Below are 25,909 nucleotides of genomic sequence, written 5' to 3' on the forward strand. Positions count from 1 at the left end.
CACGCTAAACACTTCCCCGCGCCACCCTTCGAACACGCTGTTGCTTCGGTTACTGCGCGGTTAGGACAAACATGGGAAAATTATGGGCTCGAGTCGGCCAACTTGCTCGCGCGCGAATAATTGATCCCGTGAATGGGAGCGAGCTTACGTGAGTCGGTTCCCCGATGCCCGTGCACCAACGAAGGTGATCGAGTTATTGTTATTCCTGGCGCGCTTGTTAAACCGCAGAATTTTTCCATAAACCCGCGAACCACGAATTTAAATTACTCCGTTCTTCTATCATCGAAAATTGGGTACGCGTTACTTTTCCCCAAGTTTCGCTCCTCGTAATATTTATTTATTTTAACGTTACTCTGAACTCGTTTCAGTCGATTCTATGTTAAATTTTATGATAATGCATATTTAAATCGTTTACCTATTGTAATAACATTTACAGAGTATTTTTTGTATTTGATGTTTGGGTGAAACTTCTTTGGGTATGTAGCGTCAAAGTAGATGTAAAAATAAACATAGAAGACAGCATAAATCGTAATAGTTGATATGGTCATTGGATAGGGGATGAAATGCCCTTTAAAATGAGTGGTCGTGCGAGTGGATAGCTTTATTAGTTCCGGAGATATAGCGATTTTAATTTCAAGTCGATGCGGTGGCTAGTTCCGGAGATAGAAGGGTCCGAAGCGTTTGTTTACTTTTTTGCTACGGCCTTGCCAAGGTCGTTGACCGCACGTGCTCGAAGAAACTAGGTCACTGGGCCACGATAGTCACGTGCCACGTGGGAGAAAGAGAGGTCCAGCGCGACGCGTCAAACGGAGACAGCGATAGTCGAATTAAAAAAATTACCCCTTTACATAAATTACGATATCTCGAAAACGGAAAGTCCGATCGCCCAAAACCAAAAACCGTTTTAAAGAGGAAGCTTTGCCGCCGCTAACAATGGCTTAATAATGAATAAAACACTAATAGTTTCGGAACTGCACGCTTCTAAACTTTCAGTATTTTTAATGCGCGTTAATAGCCTTTTCTAACACGGGGAAGCGAGTGACAGCGAAATTTTAAAAATTACCCCTTTACATAAATTACGATATCTCGAAAACGGGATGTCGGATCGACAAAAACCAAAAGCCATTTTAAAGAGGAAGCTTTGCCGCTTCTAACAGTCGCTCAGTTTTGAAGAAAACGCAAGTAACTTCGGAACTGTACGCGTGTAAAATTTGACTATTTTTAATAGAATTTGTAGGACGGGGCAAGAGATAGTGGAATTCAATAATTATTAATTAAATCTCTTTAACGTTACCGACAATGAGTATTTCATGAAATTTTGCTCGCTTGTCTATTAGCCTCTATTTAACTAGACTAACACGGTTCCGGTTAAGCCGGTTAAACAAACTGCCGAAATTTGAATATAAAATCAACGAGAACTAATCGGCTTTGGGGATTTAGACTGGGCATAAAACATGATAGGAAATCGATCACTGGTTATCTATTTCAACTTTTAACTAATCTTAACTTTAACTTTCAACTATCAACAGGGGCGGAGTATGTAAAGATGTCGGTGAAAGGGTCTCAAAGAAAATCACTACGTATGAAAATAAGCTGCCTAAATCTCAACAAAACGAAACATAAAGACCTCATTTATAAATAAACCCATTACACATTAACGCCTACAATATTGTTCGAGAGAAAATTATAATATAGTAGACAGATTATTCCATTGAACAATGTAATAAAACGTATATAGGAAAATTGGAAAAAGAAATAGGTATTGTAATACAGGATGAAAAGACTCTTTGATAGGGAATTCCACCATTGTTATTATTTAATAAAGCGACTGCACTCGGAGTAAGTAAAAAATTTTTAATGCAAACGATTAAGCTTCCACGGTTCCAATGGAAACCACGAGGAACGGTGTTCAATTATTACAATAAACCTGTCAGTAAAAATGCCATCGGTATACATATGAAAAACCTTTCCAAACGAATCCTGTTACGCACACGTCGGCAAGTTTTGAAAGCAACTTTAGAATAGGATATTAATTAAAGATCTGACAGTTCATTATTCGAAATTATATCCCGCCGTCTCTCGCGGGAACAAAATACTACGGACATTTTCAGCTAGGCAATTTTTCACATTTGACAGAAACTTTTGTCGAACGCATAATAACGATAAATTTCCACGTTCCGACCGATTGTTAATTTTGAGTAGATTCGGGACGTAAATTTAAGGCTTCCGTGAGATCGCTTTATTAACTAAAAGCGTGCTGGGAACAGAAAAGTGACGGCAGAACTGTAACTTTGCATGCTTCAACGTATCCGACCGAATTTACTCGCCGAGCATAAATCACGCTGGAATAACAGTTCAGCGCTGCGTGCTACTTCTTGATCGAAACATCGATTGTGGTCGGGTTTGTAAACACATTGCTATTCCAGTTTCCTGTTACATGTGGAGAAAAAGTCACACGGGACTAAAAAATTTTTATAGTTGGTCTTCTTTCGTCAAACTTTCTTGTCTCCTATATTTTTTTATTTCTCACCGCAACGTGGGCAAGTGAAGAAGAGTGAAAGAGATGAGTGGAATGCTTGAATTGATGCAACAAAAATAAATTCCAACAATTGTTAAACTTTGACAGTGAATGTGTTACAAATTTCTTAAAATTCTGTAACACAATATCTCCCATCTTATTGCTCGACCTATCAAATAGTTTTCAAGCATTGCTGGAAGGCTTAAACGCAACACCGTATCCGTTTGTCGATAATCGATGCTGCTGTAACCATCTAATTTCGTCTCCGCGTATCCTAACATCGAGCGAATTCATCGTGTCGACTGTCTGCCTGTTTGTCGGCACGTATGTATAATACATACGTATTTTCCGTGAACGGATGTATTCGTCGCGCGTGCACTTGAGAGACAGCCTGGCGCAGAGAACAGACGTATTCCGCATTAATTTAGTCGGCGCCTCTGTTACATATCTCGTATACTTAACTAAACACGCCGCCACATGCCTCCCGGAACTTAAACTTACCCAAAAAGACGGGTTTCCCTCGTAATTATTAGCGTGGCTGTGAAACGGAAACTATCGATTGCACTACCGGTAAACACCGAAAATTCCTTCAACGCTTCGATGCCCAAACTCATTTCTCAGTAAAGAAGAATACTTCTGGTTATTACTCGACTAAATCTCAATGATTAGAAATACGATTTTCTAAGGTGAATCTCTCCAAACGATAATTTCCAAGTTTTATTATTAATTTATCGCATCATTTGCTCAAATAATTCCACAATGAAAATAATCAAGACATCGTTTCTTTTCCTATAGCTCAAATGAAATCCATGCAATAAATAGTTACAATTTTGATGAATAATTTCTTTTTTTCACAGATAATTCAGTACGTTAACAACAGTTACAAGGTAATATAAGTATTAACAATTTTATTACGAGTAAGTTATACCTGCAGAATATATTTCTTGCGAGAGTACGCCTCTGATAACTTACAGTAATTGTGTCTAGACGCATAACTTTAGACACGCTGTTCATTGTCTAGCCACATACTCTGTTACTCGCTTCATCTTACCGTATACCAGTGTGTGTGATCAAAGTTCGAAATACTATCAAGAAAACTGAGATGTCTTATGGAGAATTTAATCATTTACAACGAGAAAAAATGAACGCATGAAACGTGATATTTCTAAAAATTAATGGTTCCCGATGCAATAGAAGCTCCGCGTACGAGTTGCTCGTAATAAGGCATTGGTAACGAATTTCATACATCGGGTGTTCGTTGATTTTTCGCGCAAGTTTTCGCGACAAACTCGTGGTCGTGACGCGAAATGGCGTTCTCGGCGCTTTCCGTACAACTCCACTTTCGACTAGTGGCAGAAAGTTGCGAGTGGATGCTAATTAGTTCTTTTTCTCGACGTTATCGTTGCAGTTGCGATAACCGAGCAGTCAAAAGAGCGATGCACACAGTTCGGGAACACTCGAAATTGTGGAAATTCGAGGACTCCGGGAAATTTGTTTTTCGTACGAACCCTGTCACCGATGCAACTTTTCTCGTGCAATTTACATGTGTCGTGCTGTACAAAATTAGCAACGAATTTCAAATCTAATTTGACCGTTTCGTATGGAACCTTTTATACCATCAAAAACAACAAAATTTTTACGAATTCGGAGAACTGTTTAATAACTCAAAAAGGCTAATAGAAAACAGGATTTTAAACCGCCTGTAATTTCCAACTGTGGAACCTTGAATATGGAAATAAAATATTTCGCAGAATTGTAACTTTAATTCACACAATTAAGAGAGACAAAAACCGTACTATCGGATCGTCTAATAATATAAAATATATTCGTTCAAAATAAATTTTTATAGAAAATTGCATAGTTTCCTCTGTTGCTTTAGATCGAGTTCGATTATTGGGACAGTTGCCCTAATACACAACTGTCCAAGAGTACCACGGGTACGTTGCCCTATAATTTCTGAATTGTGGTGGCTTTCGTGGTTTTCACGTGCCCAGTTCGCGTCGCAACATCCGTAGCAACGGAACAACGATCACGCGTAGTAAACAGTTATGGATGAATACGAGGGTCCACGATCGCAGCTGAGCGTCTGGAGTGCTCGTTGGAGCTTATGAATTTAGCACCTTCCGCGCCCTGGAACGGGGTTGTTCAACGACGATTACGGGAGGGGAAAAAGTTTGAAGCGCAACAAGAAAAAAGTAGTCGAGAAAACATGAACGTGACGATACTCATTATCAGCCGGGAAGTCGTTAAATTCGCGTCACACCTCGGACCGCTCGTTTCACGGCGATTTAGATTGACTCCGATGTTTTCGCGGAATTTCTAATGGATATTCGAAATTCCTCGCGGAAACTGCCCGGGGAAAGAACGATCATTTTTTCTTGGAAAAGTTATCTCATCGATCGTGAAACTTTCGTTATTACGGGACGGCCGGCAGCGGGGCACACCGTGCAATATTTAAGGGGACACTTGTATCGCCACGGTCGCGAGAAAATGATCAATTACGCGGCAAAAATACCGTGAAACGCCGCTTTTTATTTTCGCGCGTCGATTCGTCGAGCGTGCACCGTCTTCCGTGACCAGAACCGTTTCTTCCGGACAACGCGAGAACAATGGAGTTACGGTCTTAAGCCAAGTTCGTATTGTACGGGTAACGGTAAAAAACTTCAAAGCGTTCCACTTCTTCGTTATTACGATACCTATGTAAAATATTAAAGCGATCTTCTCCGTTCGATACCCCGGACCATTATCTTCGCCGGTGGATTCCGTTCGCCGATAACGTGTAACGAGTAAATACAGTTTCAGGTCGTTCGCTGTGCCAATGCGTCTGTGTCAACGTCATCAACCGTCTCGATACGACTCTATCGAATTAATTTGCGGCGATGATAATCTGTATCGTTCCACGATACCCCGTGGAACGTCGGTGTGAATTTACAACTCGTTGTCCGAGACGACGCTCCAACATTGACTGACGCCAGAAAATTGGATTACCAAATGTCAATATTCGCTCGCACAGTCGTTCCGTGCACAAACTTCTCGAGATTCCCGAAACGCTTAGTTCTAACGCTTGGTTCCCGCGGAGACTCCCTTCAGCGATTGTTCGAAGCACGCTTCGTTAAGTTTCTATCGCAGTGCGCCCCTCCTACCAACGTTACACGTTCCCCGACACCCCCAAACATCGCCGACAACCGGTCAACTCGATCAATTCGCCGGAACGTTCTATGCAAAATTGATACGATCCGTTTCCAAACGGCGCGGTCAACCTTCATCGATCACAGCCTGGATTTCTATGATCCACGGCCTGCCAATTACAAGAACGAGTTACCCCCGCGATGAAACAACTCGGACAAGCTCGGCGACAACATCTCGTCGATCCGATTCCACGCGGCGATCGAGATCGCGCTTAATCGGCCGAGTCGAGCGCGATAACCGCGTAAAATAAAATCAGATAATGCTCGTTTTGTAACGGAATAAGCTTCGGATTCCCGTTAATATCCGTCCGCGATTTCCTCGTTACGCAGCTACGCGGCGTTTCCTCGGTAAATACGTTTAAGCTGAGCTTCCCGTATTCACGGGAACGCGACGAAATAATCGACTACACAGACGTACGGACCGTACCGAATCTCGTTTTCGCGTTCGCGATACCGGAAACGTAATGACACGTGTCAGGATATAATTAAAATCCAACGGAAAATTTACTAATTTAGTTATGGATTCTCCCTTAAAGTGTTCTCGTCGAAAATTTTGTCTGGGTCGTCCTGGAAATACGATTTCCCTAACTAAAAGGAGACTGACTTTGATTTTGATGTGCTTTTGAAGAATGACAGAGTGGACTCCCATTTCATTAATTTTCTTAATCCTTAATTTCACTTAATGTTGATTTTTACCAAATCGGTAAATGGAAATCAACTTTCCTTTAAAACATTTAAAAAATAATGGAGGATTACATAAATTTCCAAATAAACAGTTATTATATATTATAGAGGTCCCAGTAATGCACTTAAAGGTTAATAAAAATATGAATTTGTATAAAGATCCATCGACTAAAATGAAATATTAAGTTCGTAAGATAGATCGAATCATTCGTCACGATTTAAATCGGTTTAGTTGTTTGTACTCTCGGAACGTACGATTGATTTATCGTAAAAGCGAGAGTATGGTTGATCGAACTGGTCGTTTGGATTTTGCAAGGCAATCTTTCCTGAGATTTAATCGAGACGCGACGAATAAAACGGTAAGATAAGGAGCATCGGGTACGCGGCAATCTTGACGAGTATCCCGCGAAGCTCGCTCGTTTTCTGGGTCATTCGATCTCGTTACATTCTACGTGTCCCATTTTCCGTTCGCGATAGGGAAACAAGCTGAACGCGCAACTCGTGCAGTAAAATCTGGCAATATTACGCGCGCTTACGCTTCGAAGCGCGCGTAGAGGGTGAGTTCTACAAACGCGCGGCAAATACGATTAAATAAGCTAGATGCATAATTATACATCTCACCGCACAAACGCATTAAAGCGGTCTGGCACACGCGTTATCGTGGATCTTTTCCGACTGATTTCCGTTACGATTACGTTCATGGTCGGATTTTCGACCGAGCATCACGAGAAATCAACGATCAATGGAACCGTGCACGAGAAGCTGCGTATTATTGGACGATTGCTCGGTACTCTGCATCGATGAGCAAAAGAAGCTTGAAATATTTCTTAAATACAATTCGATGGAAAGTATACCGATAAGAATAAAAGCAATTCTTGGAGAATTTATTGTGGATAAACTGGAACACCTCTTGCAGTCTTTGCAAAGTTTATTTCCACATGTTTCAGTGACACTTTAAAATTTTTTGGGCGGAAGAAAGTTAAAATTGCTCACACTGCATATTCTCAAACATACAAACTATACCTGATACTAGAACCAAAAGAGTCGATAATTCAAAAAATGGTAACACTTTCAAGTTTGATTATCAATTTTTTCATGTTTATTGTTTAAATTTCAGGAGTTCTAAAGATAATATCTTTAGATGTTAATACAACAAACATAATTAGAGTGAAAACTGTTGATATCGACGCCTATATTCTTCACGTTCTTCATATATTTCTTCTTACAATTTTTAAATATTAAAACTTATCTGCTGGGGCAGAGTCGTCCGCCAAATGAAAGATACATGCACGAATTCTAGCAACCCGGACCGTACACAGTCCTAGAATCGCGTGTGACAGAAAATCAAAGACTACAAGAAACAGTTTTAATTCGAGCAATTAGCTGCTCCATTAACCGTTTTAAAATATTCCTTACCTCGGTCTGTGTCACTGTACACCGCCGTCGCCTTTTTTATTTATCACTCATCTATACCCTAAGTATATACTCAGTATGTACTCATAGAATGCTCGAAACTCTAAGAGGAAATTCTACGCGCCAAATTTATATTCGAAGAATGTGAGATTTAGTTTTATCAAAGAAGACACAAAATAATTCGTATCTAACTTTCAGTATTTCTTATATTTTTACATATCAACACTAGAACTACCAAAACAGTCAAAATAACCCATTCGTAATTTCTAATAAAACTCATAAAAAATTTACTCGACTCGATTTTTGCAAATGGAGTTTTCTATAAGAGAATGCATAAACACTCATTTCCATTGCACTATACATTTCTTCGCGTATCTATCATTTTAACTTCATTGGTACAAATAAATACACTACAATTGCAGTTTCTTGAACATTAAAATTTCCCGTAAATGCATAAACATTCACAGCCTATAAATCGTAAAAATCGAACGCAGAAACGTGGTCAATTTAAAAATCCGCGAATCGTGTCTTCGTGGTCGTGTTTTCATCATCGATTGCAACTAGATATGATTTATATAAATCGCGAACTATGCGTGTTCTAGGCTCGAGCGATCGAGTCGACGGTGGTCGGGATTCCATGCTTTTTTCAACGACCGTTGCACCTCGCGTCCCTTTATTCCCGAGGATGTAGTCGACATTTACGTTCAGCGCGGCTTCAGAGATGTGCATCGGCGCATAGAGCTGATACCGCGACGCGCCTCGCGAGAAATACGCGAACGGGGGAGAATAGTCGGCAAGGGCGAAACGTAGAAGAGACGCACGGACGAAAGGGGGTGGGTGGGCGGGAGAAGTACATTAAAGCCTCGACACAGCGCGGCGTATTCGCGGGACAAAAACCAACTCGACCGAAGATTTGCTCTGGGAACGGGCGGTGTGCAAAACTTCCAGCTCGGCTGAGAACTTAGCCCCGACGGTCGAGGAAACTGGCAGAGTCGTGCCAAATGGAGTCAACGTTTTCGTCCTTGACTGTGGCGCCAGCTGCCAGTTCAAAGGGCAAAGGGTGAGGGAGGTGTCTATGCTCGAGTTGCGTCCCAAGACCTTACAAAGTTTCTAGCATTTTTTTTTTTTAACAGACAACTATAATACGAGCAGCCCACGCGCGGAAAAAGGAGGGTTTTCATCCCCCAGGGGGCGAGAAAACTGAGCAACATCGAAGAATTATCGTGCAGGAAACTACGCGATCTATTAAACAGAAACCATTCGAGCTCGTTGACATACTTGTGAAAAGGCTGAATGAATTTCTGTATCCCTTCTGGTGATACACAAGTTATTAGATAAAATTGTGCAACCTAGACGGAAATTTGTTTTACAATATTGCACGTTTCATATGCTTTGGGAATATTTTTCTAAACGTACATGCAAAAGTAAATCACATATTTCGTTTAGTCGTGAACGAGATCAAAATTTAAATGTGTTTATCTATGATTGAAATGAGAGTTACTTTCAGGGCCGATGCGCGTAAAGTTATCTTCTTTTTACCGTTCCGTGCAATAAATGCGTCGAACGAGTTTATAAGTCGTCGCGTTAATGGCGCGTGACGACACACAGGTGCTCGACGAGGCTGCGAAGCTTATTGGACAGAATGGATGAAATAGTGGCGCGGATGTATCGCGGCAGAAACGGGCCGAGTGGCAATCGACGAGCGACGAGCATCCGGAAAGAAAGGCTCCCCGACGCTTTTGATAATCGCGCGAACGCGTCGTTGGCTCACTTTCTTCTCCGAGGTGCAAAGCGAAAGGACAGGAATTAATCTTCTGCCGTATAATCGCTTCTCTCTTCCTACTAGGCGCAACTACATCCGATGCTCCCGTCGTTCCAGCACTTTGTGCATGGAGATTAATTCCATCGGGCGATTAGATCGTATGGGGAAACGATTGCTTTTTATTTCTTTAAAAGCGAAATCTCGATAGAATTACAAAATCAATAAAGAAATTACATTTTACTGGTACGTACAGAATGTTACGATAAACGAGAGGAATTGGTTCGCGTAGAAGAAAACGTACGATTATACTCGAGGAAAGTGCAGTTACATTCAGCAGGTGCATCGGTGCAATTTCTTTAAGCAAGAACCGTGTAACGTTTCGCTTAGAAATAAACCAAAGTCTGATTCTGTATCAAGATTCATTAACCCTTAAATGGATTATTTGCTCCACAAGTTTAAACCAATATTGCATAAGTTCATTATTTTTTAAATGCTTTAAAGTATATTTTCATTTACCAATTTGGTAAAAATCAACGTTAAGTGAAATAATTCAGTCGAGATTGAGAGTCCCACTTAAGGGTTAAATTACTATTATTTTTCTACTAAAATTTCAAAAAGAACAGACTTTCTACATCGCATATAGAGACTCGTAAACGATGACGAACAGAATGACTGCATCTCGAAACAAACGTGGCCGACTATGAATTAATTCGAGGCTGGCGGCGAACGTATAAAAGATTGAAAGGATACCTCGTTGAACGTTGGGCGGATCTTTGATGAAATTATGATGCTAATGCAGATAATAACGGACCCAGTTTCGTTCCGCGAACGGTGCTCGCGAGGGTGAAGTTTTGTTCGCCGTGTGTAAGTAGTGAATTAACAAGGCAGGGCGAAACTTACGGGACTTTAAGTTCGGACACACGTATACCGAAAACAAAAGACTACGCGGGAAGTTGGTGTTTTATGAAGATAAACGAAACTCGAGTCGCTTTTGGAGCTACGTAGCTCGCAACGCGATGAATATTTGATTCTTTTTGTGCACGGTTACGTTCGAAACGTGCCTCCTGGCGTAATTATCCTTCGTTCGATCCGCAGCTGCCTACAACGAGAGATTTTTTTTTTTTAAATAAGCACAATGCGATCGCAATCACGTAGATTGAAACGGTCACGAAACACGGTGGCAATGTTTACGTGACAGTTAACAACATTGTTCGCGTAATAATCCGCGACAGGCATGAATTAATCGACGACCAAAAACTGAACGAATTCGGGAATATTTTTCGTTTCGAAAAGAGAGGCATTTTTTGCGCGAATCTGGCGTTAAAAACAAAGCATAATATCGGGGCGGGAAACGCTCGCGTCAATGGATCAATTCGGGCGGTCTAAACAAGCGGAGAAATCAAAAGCTGCGCCGAACAATTCCTTCTTTTTTTTTTTCGCGCGTCATCGTCGGGGAACGTTCGGTGCAAAGTATTTGAAAGGTGATCGATGCGCGCTTTACACGCGATACAAACTAAATGCGATCGTGAAAGATACGCTGACGGTGATTCGTCCGTAAAAAAACGCGGTGTCATGGACGATTCTTAACCCGTACGAGCATATTTTTAAGTAAAAGTGAATTAAAAAATTGCTGGATCAAGAATAGACGGTATGATCGTTTTGACTCTGGATTATCTAGATCTCGATTAATTAAACTTTCAATCCTCCAATCTCCAGATTGTCAGGGCACTCAATTATTGGGATTCCTAAACACCGGGACCACCGACTGACAGAATTAATGATCATATAAATTCCGGAACAAACCCCAAAATCGACCGAACTTGCAATCACCATTACTCACTATTCCGCGAACTTCCGGTTATTCACAAATTGGTTCTCGGTTTCGAACTTTTTGGACGCATAATCGGATCATCGCGATAGAGATAAAATACACGACGGCGAACAAACAGTTTTGATCGACGTGATCGATCGAAATAGATTTAGATCGATGACGAGAACATGGACAAAATTAAAGAAAGTTACTTTAGAATCGTAGATAAAGATGATTAACGTGTATTTGAGAGTTTGTTGCTCGTAAATAAGTCTTGCAAAAAGAGTCGGGAAAATAAAATGAAGGATGAGAAATCCTATTAATCGTTGTATATCGTTTACAGAGTATTATGCAATAAATGACCCTTATAGTCGATTTAAAATATGCACGATGCTCCGTATCTCCTTAAAAATGTACAGAATATTGCGTAATACGGGACCCTCCTTTACTTCAAAACGTACTCATCCGGCTGTTCAAAGAAATCGGTTATGCGGACATCCTGTGCTCCGACTACTTTGAATAATTGACGTTCTACGGTATCTCGTAAATTATTTACATTTCGAAGATTTCACCTCGCCACTTTTATAAGCAGAATCGATTTGCGTGGAACAGATGCAATTGTATCTTGCAGAACATTTTGATGATTTGTGCCCTATGTATTTCTACTGTTATTTTGAATTTATTTCATAAAAATAATCTACAAACGGTCAAATAAATACGTGTCACTATCTTCATAAAAATCAATGCGCTTATTGCAGTCCAGTGTGTATTCAGTGTGAAATAAAATAGGAAAAAATTTGTTCCGGTTCGCTTTCCTTCGGTTGTGTTCGCGCACATTGTTATGACAATGAAAATACCTGCCTTTTGTACCACTTTTCTGATTCGCTCGTCTGGACATTTTTATATCGTTTCAAAAATTTCCAATAACGCGTCGTTAAAACACTCCATCTATTTTCCCATTCAGAGATGGACACCATTTTGGTCGAATAACGAATAACAACGGAGGCCATTGTAAAACGATTTACTCTTTTACTTTTTAATACTTCGTTGCATAATTGAAATTCAAATTTTTATTCGACCAAGTACACCGATGGACTGGAACTTTTAATGTGTTTTTAAAGAGTATTTGGAAATATCGAACGGTGCTTCGAACCTTTGCACGTAAAATGAGAGCATTTCAACGAGACGAAACAGAGTTCCAATAATCATCTTTTGCAAAGTTATTTCCGAAATACACAGAAAATGTCTCCGTCATTCCGTGGTCGAGACGCCACATTCCATTCGTACCGCATCAGCTCGCCGTCACTCATGACCTCCAAACGTGGCATTAACTTTTCCCGGCGCAATGCGTCCGTTGGCTCCACGATTAACGGTATCGGTAACGGCCCACGAAACAATTTAGACGTGGCAACGCGTCGCTTCTGTCGAGTATTATTATAGTTCTCCAATCTATCACGGTCGAGTTTGCACCAAAGGTTCGATCGATCGACCATCGGGAACAGACGAGTAATCTAAAAACGTTTATTTCAAATCGAGCACTTTGCCAAAACAATTGCTCCATCCCTTCACGATTCTTTCTCTACTTTCCTTTTTAATTAATTCAACAACACGAACGTACGAGAATATCTTTTTCAATTCTTTAAGATTCACTAAGCTTTACCGCAAAGTCTGCAAATCCGAGATGAACTGCCAGTTTTAATGCTTTTAGAACCAAATTAATAATATAGTATCATCCAAAAGGGATTTCTTGTCGAAAGTGCATCGAATAAGAGAAGGCTTATTTTTTCTCGTGTAAAATATTTGGAAAATATTATTTATCTTAATTACGTTCGCGTCTTTCAATATATCTTTTGTTTTGACACTAAATAAATGACAGAAGCTCGAGCTTGGTCTTACAAATGATTACTGGTACAATATTAATGAATGATAAGAAAATAACGAAAGATAAAATATATTCCAACTGTAAAAAAGCATACTCAAGTGTGATAATACTATACGATAAATCAGGTATACTGAGTTCAGATTAGATTAAAATAAATGTACAAGAATGTTATTGCAATTCTACAAAATATCACAAGTCGTTCGATAATAAATTCTTAATCGAATAAAATTTATTAAAAATACTTCTATATGCTTTAAGTTAAAATAATTAATAATTTAAAGCTTAAAAATATACTCCAACAGTTGTTGAATTTCGACGATCGGTATAGTAATATAAGGAAATGTTTACGTTAAAAATTTTCCTTCGTGACCAGTTCTCGGGAGTAAAAATTCTGGTTCCACGGCGCGATCCTCGTTCGACATTACGAAATGCAGCAAAGAAGGACTGGTTGGTGGAAACGATGCGCACGGAAATGTTCAAACCCTTTACTCCGGGCGCAAAGAGAAATTCGTCGGCCCCAACGTCTGCAATTTTTACGTTTGTATTAATATCAGCGTCAAAGCGACACGCGAGAGAGCGCGTTTAAAGCGCCGATAGGCTGAAAGAGTGGGACAAAACGAAAGAGATAGACGGGCACAAACGCCGCGCTCGCAAAACGCGAAACATTCCGCGGAAGTTTTAACGAACGGTGATTTAGAGGAATGATTATGAAAACACGGGAGTGCAGCGCGCAAGGACGTTTATCCGAACGCGATACAATTTCGCGCGATATTACTGCGACCTCAAAGGGCTCGCTGGCCACATTTCTCTCTGGTAATATCGAATTTGAATCGCAAACAGGGCTGATGCGCCCTTCCGCCGAGCTACTTGATCTACGATAAAAATAATAACCGGTACGTTATTGGTCAACAGCCGGAGGTTGGAAAAGGCTCGAAATTTTTGCACGTTGCGCCAAAATGTACGAATCTTTTCGAGTATAAATAATTTATCTCGTCGGAGCGATACATAATCGGCGCGTTATGTAACAGATATTTCGACGATCAACTTTAAATCTCGTCAGGTCAACCGAACTTATCCGCAAATATAAACACTTACAAGATAATCTTGGCAGCACCGACAACAAAGAAGGCGCGATTATTTATTCCAACGACGACGGTCGTCGCTACGCGCGATAACGTCACTTTTACCCGCGAATATATTTAACTACGATTATCTCGGCCCGTTATCGTCGACGATGAAAAAATTTTCGTTAGGCTCGAGCAAAAAAATTCCATTGCTGTCGTGACCGATAAAAGACTAAATTCGCGAGCAACGAGTGTTTCACGGCGCAACAGTTTCGTGTTATACGACACGAGTAGTTAAATATCCGTCGTTTAACGGTCTGGAGGATCGTTTCGTCGAAGGAGCGGTGGAGAATGTAAGTAAACCTGCTGTCAAAACCGATTTCTGACGTGGCACAGCGTCCAAAGTGCTCCGAGTCATTACGCTGTTGAGATTTCCCGTTATCGATACTGACTCAGGCTTCTATTTTAGACACTGGTACCAGTGCGTGCTCCAAATTCTAACCGCGATGCTCGCTATACGTGCTTTCGTAAGGAAATTCATTTTTAATCTCTTAAAATCTAACCCAGACCTTCGACATTCGAAACGTGACTAAGAAATCTTAAAACGCGTTTTATCAAAATTCTCTACAATTTTTTTTTATTACAATACTCCGTAGGGAAGTAAGACAGACTTGAACATAATTTCATGATCTTCTGTTGCATTTTGGCTTGTAAAATCGCTTCGTAAAGTATTTATCACTGGCAGATAAACACTCTGTGTAAACGCTTGAGTTACGAGTGCTCTCGTCGCCACAGTATCGCGGCACAAGCGTATCACCGACAAAAATTAGAATGCATATATATGTATACATTGAATCGAACGAACATTTATTTGAAAACGCGTTTCGAAGTTCCAGTGCGCGCGAGAATGTAAAAAATAGGAACTCAATGGAGCGCATTAACGGACCACTTGTCGGGTCATCTGTTTACACGTTCCTTCTGCAAAGTGTCCGCGTTGGCGGATCGTGCGCTCCAATGGTGTGAGAGCACGTTTCGCGTTCGAATGAATCGTCAACGTTAAACCATCCCGTCCAATGATCGCGCGGATCCACGTATGAACTGGATCGACGTCATTAATGTAACCATACGGGTGAACGCTCATCCTCGTAACGGGGATCTAAATCGTTTAAATTCGACGATTTCTAATTAGTCTTGTTCGACGCTTCCTTTGTGTACGTATGCCGGCTAGCTGTATACGATTGAATATCAAGAGAGGTCATTGATCGTTTCGAGAAACTGCTGGTAGAAACAGAAATTCAAAGGCTGCCTTCCCTGGGTACGCGTACGATTTACGAGCGTTTCTAGTTCGAACTATTCGTGACGCCTGCTATCTTGGATCGACAATACACCGAGCAAAGTTCGTTCCATCGACCTAATTAATTACTTTCGCACGGTACCGTTTACTCAAGGTTCTCGCGCGATACGTTACCAACGACGAAAGGAGGATCAACTTGGAAGATGATACCATCGCTGAACGTAACTGTTCCTAATCGACATAAACGAGACTGCCGTTCGTTGACATCACGCCGTCCTACGTGTACCATGGAACGGATCCTCGACATCTGGAACGCCAGTTCCCTCGGTCTACGCGATCGTCGACCTCGTAAATGACGTTGGTCCATTTTAAAAAAAAACGTTCTCAAAGAAGGATACACTCGTCGAGGGAATGGAGCGCGGACACGCGATAGGTGGGACACGTGTGCCCGTAAGAATCGAGCCGAGTCTGATCGCGAACACAGGAAATGAAGCACGACCGCGCGGAGACGCGTGACCGGAAGCGCTGTGCGCGAAACATCACTGACCTTGAATCGAACTTTGTACCATCCTGCAGCGTCCCGGTGTAATGCATCGTCAGCTGGTCACGGATTTTCGACTTGTTGTCGCATACCTCCGGCACGTAGACCTTCTCGACCTTCAGCCCCGACTGGCTCTGATCGGCGTCGGCGAAAACAAGAACGACTGCGAGCATGACAAGCACCGTACGGCACGACGCGAGCACGACACTCGCGGTATTCTTCGAACGGACAGCCATGATTCGGTACGTACGCTGGCGAATGCTCGTGAGCAACTGAGTCGTGTCGCGCTGTACTCCGTCGAGCTACCTTCGTTCCCCTCCCCCGCTGACGGCTGGCTGCGCTGTGCTCGGTTCCGAGATCAGGCGAACGGGTTGGAAAAGGACGGGAGTACCGTGCCGCCACATTGCGCCGTCTCATTGGCCCCACGGAATATGTAGGTCTCTGCCTCGGCCTCTTTTCCTCCTTCCTTGTTTCACGCCGTCGCCGTCTCACCCGTTCGGGTTGCGTTCTGGTCCTCTCCTGTCCCTTTTTTCCCTTCGGTACGGGTTTTCTCTCGCTCCAGCCCGGAGGCTTCCTCTCTCGCCGATCATTTCTCCCGTCGCCCACGGCCTCGTTTCTTCTTCGTTTCTCCTCTTCGTTTAGCCACCTTCTCGTTCCGCGGTCGGGTTCTCCAACGTCGACCTTCCTTCCTTTCCCGCCTGCACGCGTACTGCCGGCCGTGGTTCCGTCACCGACTCCCGTTCCATTCCGGCTCTCTCTTTCTTCGAAGCTGGCCCGCGTCCTTCTTTCCACGACCGACGGAGCCTTCTTTCTCGCTTCCTTGCGGTACCCTGCACCGACCACGTTCGCCGTTCCAGTCTCCTCGCGATGAACCCTGCCCCTTCACATCCTCCATGTGTGTCTCCGTTCGGGTCGCTTTGTAATTTACAATTAGACCCGAGAACCCGCTGTTTCTCTTCTCGTTCATCAGTACGCGATCCTTAAACGTCTAATCTACTGCTTCGATTCTACCAAAAACTCCAACCACCTTCAAACGTTCAAGTTCAAACACCAGGTGTAACAAGATTTCATGTCGTTCTTGACTATTTTATATCGTGGCTTGGATGAGGATTTCCAGGTTTTATTCCAGTTTTTGTTTATTTTCTTTTTGAGTAGATAGAGTGTGATTTTTTTTTTGGTAGGCTATTGTTGTAGTGGTTGAGGTTAGGCGAGTTTGAAGCTTCTTTAGCCACTTTATCCGCTCTCCCATTCCCAACAATGCCAATATAGAAGGGAACCCAGATCACTGTAACTGCATTGTTTCTATTTGTTGATCTGAGGTAGAAACGTCTTCGTATACTTATAAATATGTAAAACGATAATAAATAAAGTTTCCAAGAAATAGTTTACACGAGATATTATATACACCTTCATTGGTCAGTTTAGGGTCGACCTTTTAAGGTACATGATCACGAGCAACACCCAAAACGCTCGCCGCTAGTGGGTTTCTTCGCTTTGGACCAAATATGGGCAACCACGAGTTCGCAGGCCACCTGTGGTCCGTGCCAACCATTTATGGGTGCCACAGTTTATGCAAAATTTTATACTACTTTTGTGTCACTCAAATGCTCCTACTTGTATCTCAAACCTCTTGACGAGTTGTATATCGCAGAATTGTAAAGGTTTATTGATCCCACGGATATTGTACACGGTTTTTCAGTATGGATTCGCAACGGTCGTGGAACTACAACAGCGTTATTGCACATTTCCAGTACAATTCTCCGTGCTTTCGATTCGCGCGGTGTTGCATTCATTACTTCGTTGGGCTTCACAAAAGCGTTTGACACGATTGAACGTTACCTGTTGATTGCTATATTACACAATTTTATCAGGTGCAAATTACATTTAATTATGTAAAAATTCTCCGTTTCTAGTATTGACTCGTTGAATACGCTGATACGCGTATACTGATGCCACTCAACTGATTAAAGTTTTTAATTCACGTTCCGCTAAATCTACCAAGCACGAGATAGACAACGATGAAGTACACTTTTCCGTTTGTGCAATTTAGATGATTTGCGCTTCAATCCTTTCAAATCCTCTGTACTGGTTTTCGGATATTCTATCCTCCTTCGGAAACCTTTCCTCCTTTAGTATCTCGCTTGATTAAATTCCTCTTACCATATACCGGATCGGGACATAAGTTCGTAGAAAGTCGAAAACAATAAAACACTCGACCGTGACACGTGTCCTTTTTTCTCCTTTCCGGAAATAAGGGACGATGGACGTAAAAAATTTTTCGAGTACACGGGGAACGCAACTTTTTTGGAAAACGCGAGAAACTTTGCGGGAGAAACGGACCAAGTCCGCTGGGACGCGGAAGAACTGCATCAAAAATAATAACCTCGGCTTCCGTGTCATTCTTTACAAAGGAAATACGCCCTGAAAGTGCCTTTCCCTCCTGAATAGAATTCCGCCGTCATTGCACAACAATTTATGCGCACACACGAAACGAGAAAGAAAACCAAACGTTGACATTTGTCTTCATTAACGATTCCTTCCAGCGTTCCTCCGCCAGCGTCGTAATTAATTTCCTTCTCGTTCGCTCGTTTTTCCAAACGTTCCGCATCTGTGTCCTCCCTGGCCAACTTACTTATTCGCTCAGTCTTCAACCCCCGTTCCATCCCTCGAACATAATTCCTCGTTTTCCTGAGTTTCTCTTGATCTGCACTTTGTCAATACGCGATACCTACCCCCTACTTCGTATTAGTCGCTATCTCGTTGTTCCTCTCTTTGTACATTCCACTCCAACACACTTCTCGCGTGTGCGTGCACAACAGATATCGTTTTGCTGCCTCTCTGCTTCCACCACTGTGTATCCCCGTGCCTGTCTCCTTTTCTCTTTCACGCTGCTCATCGTCCTACTTTCTTCGTTTGTCGTAGGTGCAGCCATGCGGATTGAAGCTTCGCAATATGTTCCTTCCTGCACGATGTCAAACACAACACCGACATCGTTGTTTTCCCCGTGTTACGTGTGTACTTCGCGATTCGCGAACGCGCTGCAGCATCTTCCGTCCTATGAAAAATTAATTCGTATCCCTCGCGATTGTACGTACCGTATCACTTTATTTGGTCGATGGTACTTCGGGATCGTTTCCTTAAAAGGACGGAATATCTTTGACCCCGAGCAACACAGATTTTGCATTTTATTAAATCGAACTTGGGATCTACGATTGCGGGGGAATTATTACCATATGTAGTGGGTTGATCCTCGTTTCTCGATTGCAAGTTTCTTTTTGCAAAACGCACCAACACGGTCACGATTCACGAGAAAATAATTCCTGCTTGGATGCATGATAGTAACACGTGTGTTCTATTTCCAGAAATATACTTTCCCATCTATTTTACAGAAATATACAAAAAAAAGCTAATATGCCGGAGGAAGCAGTAGAATCTAATTGGTCGAACCGTGTGATTTACATGCTCGGTGTATCATTCTGAATTTATTGTTCCACCGTGTATTAACATATCAATGAACTAAACCGTACCCGCCTCGGCCGTGCAGTTACAGTATGAAATACTAAATCGGTTGGAAATGAGTGCAACAGTAACGAAAATAGCCAGCAATTACGGTATAGAAACTCGACGGTTCGTGACATAAAAGAATAAAAATGTGAAATTACGAGCTACAAGAATTCCTCGCTCTGCATACGAAAAAACATGAAACCCGCTAATGACACCACTTTTTGTCGTGCCTGCGTGCCAATAGTTTTCGAGGATCAAAGTGAAGCCTATATTTGAATTAATTTTTACAAACAATCGAATTCCAAAGTTGAATACTACGAGGATAGACTTTCCTGTATCGGAAGCGCAAAAAGATGCCAAAGGTATCGGAGAAACATTGTCCAGTCTCTGGTAGGTAATCATGAGGCGAAGAAATTACTTTTTCGATAAGGGAACGTGGTCTTCCGGTCTCCGAAGTCGTGATTTTAGCGCTCTCGGCTATAAGTCCTAATCTGAATCCTATGGAGACTTTGCACGTAATGGTTCGGGGAATACACCCACGATGCGTTTGCAACAGAGCAGAACCAGAAATTCAGAACGGACGGACTTAATCAAGCACAACGAGACGGCTCAAGATTGAAATTAATCCACATATGTATATGCATTTGTGCTTGTGTGGCTTGGGAAATCACAAATACATGATGTAATGTTATTTTATTCTTTCTCGTCGGGAATATAATCATTTTTCACAATATGTTCGCCTTTCGATTCGCGTAATTGGTAAAAGTAAAGAGTTATTAAAACCTTGATTGCCACGGTGGCCGGCCCTTTGAGCTTGCAACTTTCCTTTCAAACGCTCGAAGTAAATGAACAAAAATACACTACCGAACGATCGTATATTCTTGTTTTCCATACTAAAATACACTACCGAACGATCGTATATTCTTGTTTTCCATACTAAAATTTCATACAAACTTCAGCAAAGTAAGCAAAAGAACATTCGTAATTTTAAAAAATTGCGTACCTTTGGTTATGCAAAACGATCTTAATATGTTTGCTTTTTGTCTATCTTAACGTTGATAGGAGTAAAAAATAAATTATACGGAAGTGGTGGTTAAGGGTTACGGTATCGCTGTACGTTATCAGAGGGAAAATAGTGGAACGTAGGGGAGCCACGAAACGCGGAATTGTTGCGCGCACGTTCGTTACACGTACGATGAGCGACTCCGACGGAATTTACGCCCCGGATCGCAGGAATCTCGCCGGAGCTCCGACTTCGGTCGCGTTATCGTAACGCGTCTCCACATTCCGACTTCATGCATACAAATTATGTGATTTGTGGTAAATCCGGCCTTTTGAAACTTTAAAAGTTCGCGGAACACGGAACGCGTCGTCCGTGAGGCGGCATCGGCGTCGATCGCGCGAGATCGAGAATCGAAAAGAGACGGCGACTCGTCTGCTCGTCGACGTAAGTACGTGGCGGTAAAAAAGTTTTTCGATTCTCGTGCGTGCCCGGTTAATTTCGTCTGGTTCGAAAAATTTCCCCCCTCGGTACGTCCGTTTCTTCGCGGCGACATCGGGACACCGGTCTTCCGCGACGCTTTGTCTCCTTCTTGTTAACGAAGTTACGGAACGCGAAAAAGTGACGCGAACTCCAGCACAACAAGTTGAACGGGAACTTTTCTTCTCGCGGTACAGAACGTTCCCCGGTAATAAGTTCGTCCCCGTGGACGAGAGTTATGGTCGCGCCAATATAAATGAAATTCGGTGGCTTCGGTTTAATTACATTAACGAAAGTCTCGATCGTCGCTTGTTTCTTTTTTTTTATTGAATGCTGTGGAACCCTCTACAGGATTATTAGCGATTAGGCTATATACCTACATTGAGATTATCTGAATACACTTATGGATAATAAATTATAAATTACAGAAAATTAGCAACTGATTTAGATCAAATATATATACAATGCTTCTCTAGGAATTTGAAAATAACCATTAGCGAGGAGATACTTGGTCGAAAAAGAAAAGTGTTAACCGTATAAGGAGGGGAATTTAGAGCAAAAATTATGAGAATATATTCTACGATAGTGAAATAAAGAGGGTGAAATCAACCCCGAAGAAAATGCAGAATTATCATTCTTGTCGAATATCTGCTTTGCTAGAATGTACACTGCAATTTGAACATTTCAAATTCTCTTTGAGTAACTAAGGGCAATATGAGCTTTCGTTTTCGTTTGCATAAATATTTATCCAGGGTACGTACGTGCATAAGAAATAAACTGTTCTTGATTAAGCTTGAAATAAAAGGGTTGCTCGGGGAAAATGGTAACGCGAGACTTTATCTTCTCTTTTTCAATTCATGCGCACGATGTCCCTCTGACAGCGGAATAAATATGGGTAAAAGCCAAGGTAAAAATGGAATAAAGGAAGGTATCGTACAATGGTTAAACCTGGAAGTAATCGTATAATAAAACGGAGACAGAGTTACAGCTACTGGACGTTTCCTTTATGCAAGATTTATGTCGTACCATTGCACACGTATTGTTGATAATGCTCTATTTAAAGTCATACTTGTTTTCATTTCTAGAATAATGAATTATCGTTCCTCGACTGTTAATGTGTTTCTGTGGAACCGTGTGGTATTGTCGATGCATAAAAAAAAATTCTGAAACGGCTAAATGTCACGATTACAATAAACAACGTCTCGTTAACTTAAAGCGCGCTGACTTGGAGTATCTATCGCGACCACTTTCGACTACGAGCGTACGCATTATTAATTGAAATGCTCTGGTAAAGGCCGTTAGAGAAGTAAATTGCAATTAATTGAAACAATAAACAATAGAGGATTTAACGACGTTAACAAAGTAAACCAACTTTCTCGATTTTACTATGAGAATACATAGAAATAAATGGAATTTTTACTGCCATTACTTCCTACTACTCAACTTTCCTTTCTACAACAAAGTTAACGAAACGAATATTCCGAATATTTCATTCGTCATTGTTAAATTTACGTTAAACGAGAACCCTTTGCCTAAAACGTTAATAAATTTTCCAAATCCATAATTCGTTCAAACTTGCGTGAAATATATTCGTCATATGTTCGAAATATTCAATTAATTTTCAAACATTACAGTGAAATTCCAGGAGCTGCCAATGTAACTATTCAACGAGTTTCGTATTTTATAATTTCAGAGGATCAGTTATAAAAATAAAAACTCGAGTATTCCCAAAGTAGATCGATCAAAGATATCAACTATATAAAATCGCAAAATCCCGCTTATACTTGCTTCCACGTCGAAACCACTTAGGATATAGTTTATTAGAAATTAAAAGAAACTTTTTTTGTTGCATGCAAATTTTCTTAAAATGACTTAAAAATAAAAGTTTCGACGACTTTGTCGCGTCAAAGATTACCGTAAATTGTTGTTATCTGGGGCGTTATTCTTGCAAACGTAATTATATCGCGGAATCAATGGAGTACTATAGAAGTGCGGTAGTACAGTGGGCTCGTGTAACGACGTTCCCAACTAATTCCAGCCCCGACTGCTTAACGCATGGAAATTAATAATGAGGCAGAATGGAAATCCTGGAGCGATAAGCCCTGGATCTACATAACTCGACTCGCGGATAATACAGCGACGCACCGGTGCCGGCGTGAATTGAACGAACGATCGAGAAACAAACATGGAACTGGTTCATTTAATCCGGAACGAACGCAACGGCCTATGTGGAAAATTTCTGCGTTCGACGCGATGTGGAATCGTAGGGAACTAATTACCAGAAACTCGGTACTGTTTGAGGAACACACGTTCCGGTTACAGTTCCGTCACGATCCGATCCGCGTTGTTTAGCAAACTACAATTTACAATTACAAACAATCGCCCATTTTTCCCTGAAGGCGATTCAACGCGTTTTTTGTATCGTCCAAATGCAAATAATTGCAATTTAAACGTATATCGGTAAATCGTAGGATAAAGTTGACCAAATTACATAGCACAATCTTCGAAACGAATAATGAAATTTTTTTTAAGTTGATATTTAAAATTTTCCGTTTTAAATTTTGTGTTCTTCCTTTTAAGCGATTCTTTATTATTTCAGTCTCTAATCGAGAGCATGTTTATCCGTATCGCTTGTTTATCTGGCGATATACGTTTCCCGAGTCAACTCGGGCGCGACTGAGCGGTAAAACAGCACTCTAAAGATTGAACCATTCGTGCAACAGTCATACAGTTATATTTTCAAAAATTGTTACGTTCTGCTGTGCACGATAGTCTAAACAAAAATCGAAACGAATGTAGGCTCCTCGTACGATTTCTCATACAACAGGTTTGTACGAAACGAAAGTCAGACGATGGCATAAAACTTGGCGCATTGCAAGTTCAACGAACCGATCGTCTATATTTACTCGATGACTGGCAGGGAAGATTTCGATCCAATTTTGCATTGATTTAAAAAATTATAAATAGGACTCTTGAATTTTAAAAAGACTGTAAAAATATATTGTATGAAAAAATTATGATTAGTTTTCAAATCGTCTAAAAATAAAGTTTCGTTTTCGTGGAGAATTTGAGGGGTTTGGTTCGGCAGTACACGCGTTTAAAAATTGAATCCATTGTGTTTTATGAATTGCGACATTAGTGGGTCAACGGATCTCGTTTCTACGCGGTATTTCCGCGCGTAAAACACCCGCATTGCAAATTACAATGCGAACAGATTCCAAAAGGTGGCCATAATATATTTCCTTGCCGTTGGAGTAGCGAGAGCCGGCATTAGGCAAATAATAACGGTTCACAGGCCATTGCTCGTCGTTCCTCGAATCTCCACAGGCAGTTACGGTCGTATCGCGAGGCGGACTCCTGGAGCAAAGGAATTTTCGTATCCCCGTCACGTTGCGGTTGCTATACGTATGTATACCTGCCGCATACCGTTCGATTTACTACGAAGCCCAGTGTTGTCCCGCAGATATCGATAGTAACAGAAACGCGAGCAAACCGATTTGTTCTGTTTATCGCGAATGTGAGCGTGAATCCCTACAATTTGAAAAATCTATCGAAACGTCAGCGTCTGACAACGTTTCAAAATGTATCGTCAAACGATTCGAGACGAAACTGAACCAAAATTGAAAAGTAAAAAATATAAAAATATACTTTCTATCGAATGTTATTTTCTAATTGCCTGATACGAAATAAAGGAGAACGAGGGATTTGGAGACGTGCTCGAACAAAGCGTAGCTTTAGGAAATCGGAAATATAGGAAACGGAAACACGAACTTAGATGTACGACTTGGAGAGCAAGGGAAGTAATTGGAAACGGGCGAGAAGAGTGAGAAGTCGGAGTGATAAGAGATGTTAGCACCGAGCAGGTTGTACAGATAGGGAGGAGAAGGCGAGTGAGTGGTTAGTATTCGATAGACAAGACAAAGGAGGTGCAAGATCCATCCGTGTCTCACGTTCAACCAGGAAGAATTTACAAACAGAGGAAAACTACGATCAAATGTACAACGGTTAGAAAAAAGGGGAGAAGAGTGTTCAATATGTCGCATGGAGGAAAATAGACAAGGATCGTAGATAAAATATAAGGGATCAACAAAGAAGAAGCTTTCCTATAGAGGAAGGAGGAAGACGAGACGAATGAGTTAGAAGAAAAGAATCGAATTAATGGCGAGATAAAAAGATTAAATTAGCCAACTATTAGGTTGATTTAGACACATCAATAATATTTAATATCCCACGATATTAAAATCTCAATACCATAAATTAAATTATGCAAATATATGTGACCACGTATTCGAGAACGAAATTCGTAAATCAGCGAGCGTTTCGAGTTTTCTTGCAGTATTTGATTTGGCGAGTGCAGTGAACGTTGTGAAAGGAAACCATCAACCGCGAAAGTAACTAGGATGCACGTCGATAATGGTTGATGTTCGAGCATCGCGCGAATCGACATTGCTTGGATCCGAAAGTGAAACGTGGACGTAGGCAAGAATCGTCGCGAAACCTTGATCTCACGAACGTTTAAGCGGCAAATGAGCCGAGCTTAATAGCAGCTCGTTTCCATTGAGCACCGGTACTCGGTTAAATGCGCGTAGTTTCGACAGGAAAGCTCGAAAGCACGGTAGCACGTAACGCGAGCTTCAGTTTGAATGCTGGAGATAACTAAACTGGTAGCCCAGTCCGCGGACCTGTTCTGGGTTAAGGGAAACACCGCTTGGTTGCGGTATTCCCGAGCGATTGTTCAACGAAAGGTTCCACCGCATTACTTATCAGGA

General features: G+C 41.4%; 1 protein-coding gene across 2 annotated transcripts in view; it reads right to left on the reverse strand.

The window, feature by feature from the left end:
- The window catches only part of LOC122399304 (FK506-binding protein 2), a 104,071-nt gene extending 87,656 nt beyond the window's left edge, over positions 1 to 16,415 (reverse strand). For both annotated transcript variants that reach the window (XM_043399895.1, XM_043399896.1), the window contains exon 1: positions 16,163 to 16,415. In XM_043399895.1, the coding sequence (XP_043255830.1) occupies positions 16,163 to 16,392 (230 nt within the window). In that variant the 5' untranslated portion in view covers positions 16,393 to 16,415. The remainder of the gene's footprint in view (positions 1 to 16,162) is intronic.
- Between the last annotated feature and the right edge of the window lie 9,494 nt (positions 16,416 to 25,909).

Source organism: Colletes gigas, unplaced genomic scaffold (assembly GCF_013123115.1).
Source record: "Colletes gigas isolate AHSC1104 unplaced genomic scaffold, ASM1312311v1 Colletes_gigas_Sc00013, whole genome shotgun sequence".
Taxonomy (NCBI): domain Eukaryota; kingdom Metazoa; phylum Arthropoda; class Insecta; order Hymenoptera; family Colletidae; genus Colletes; species Colletes gigas.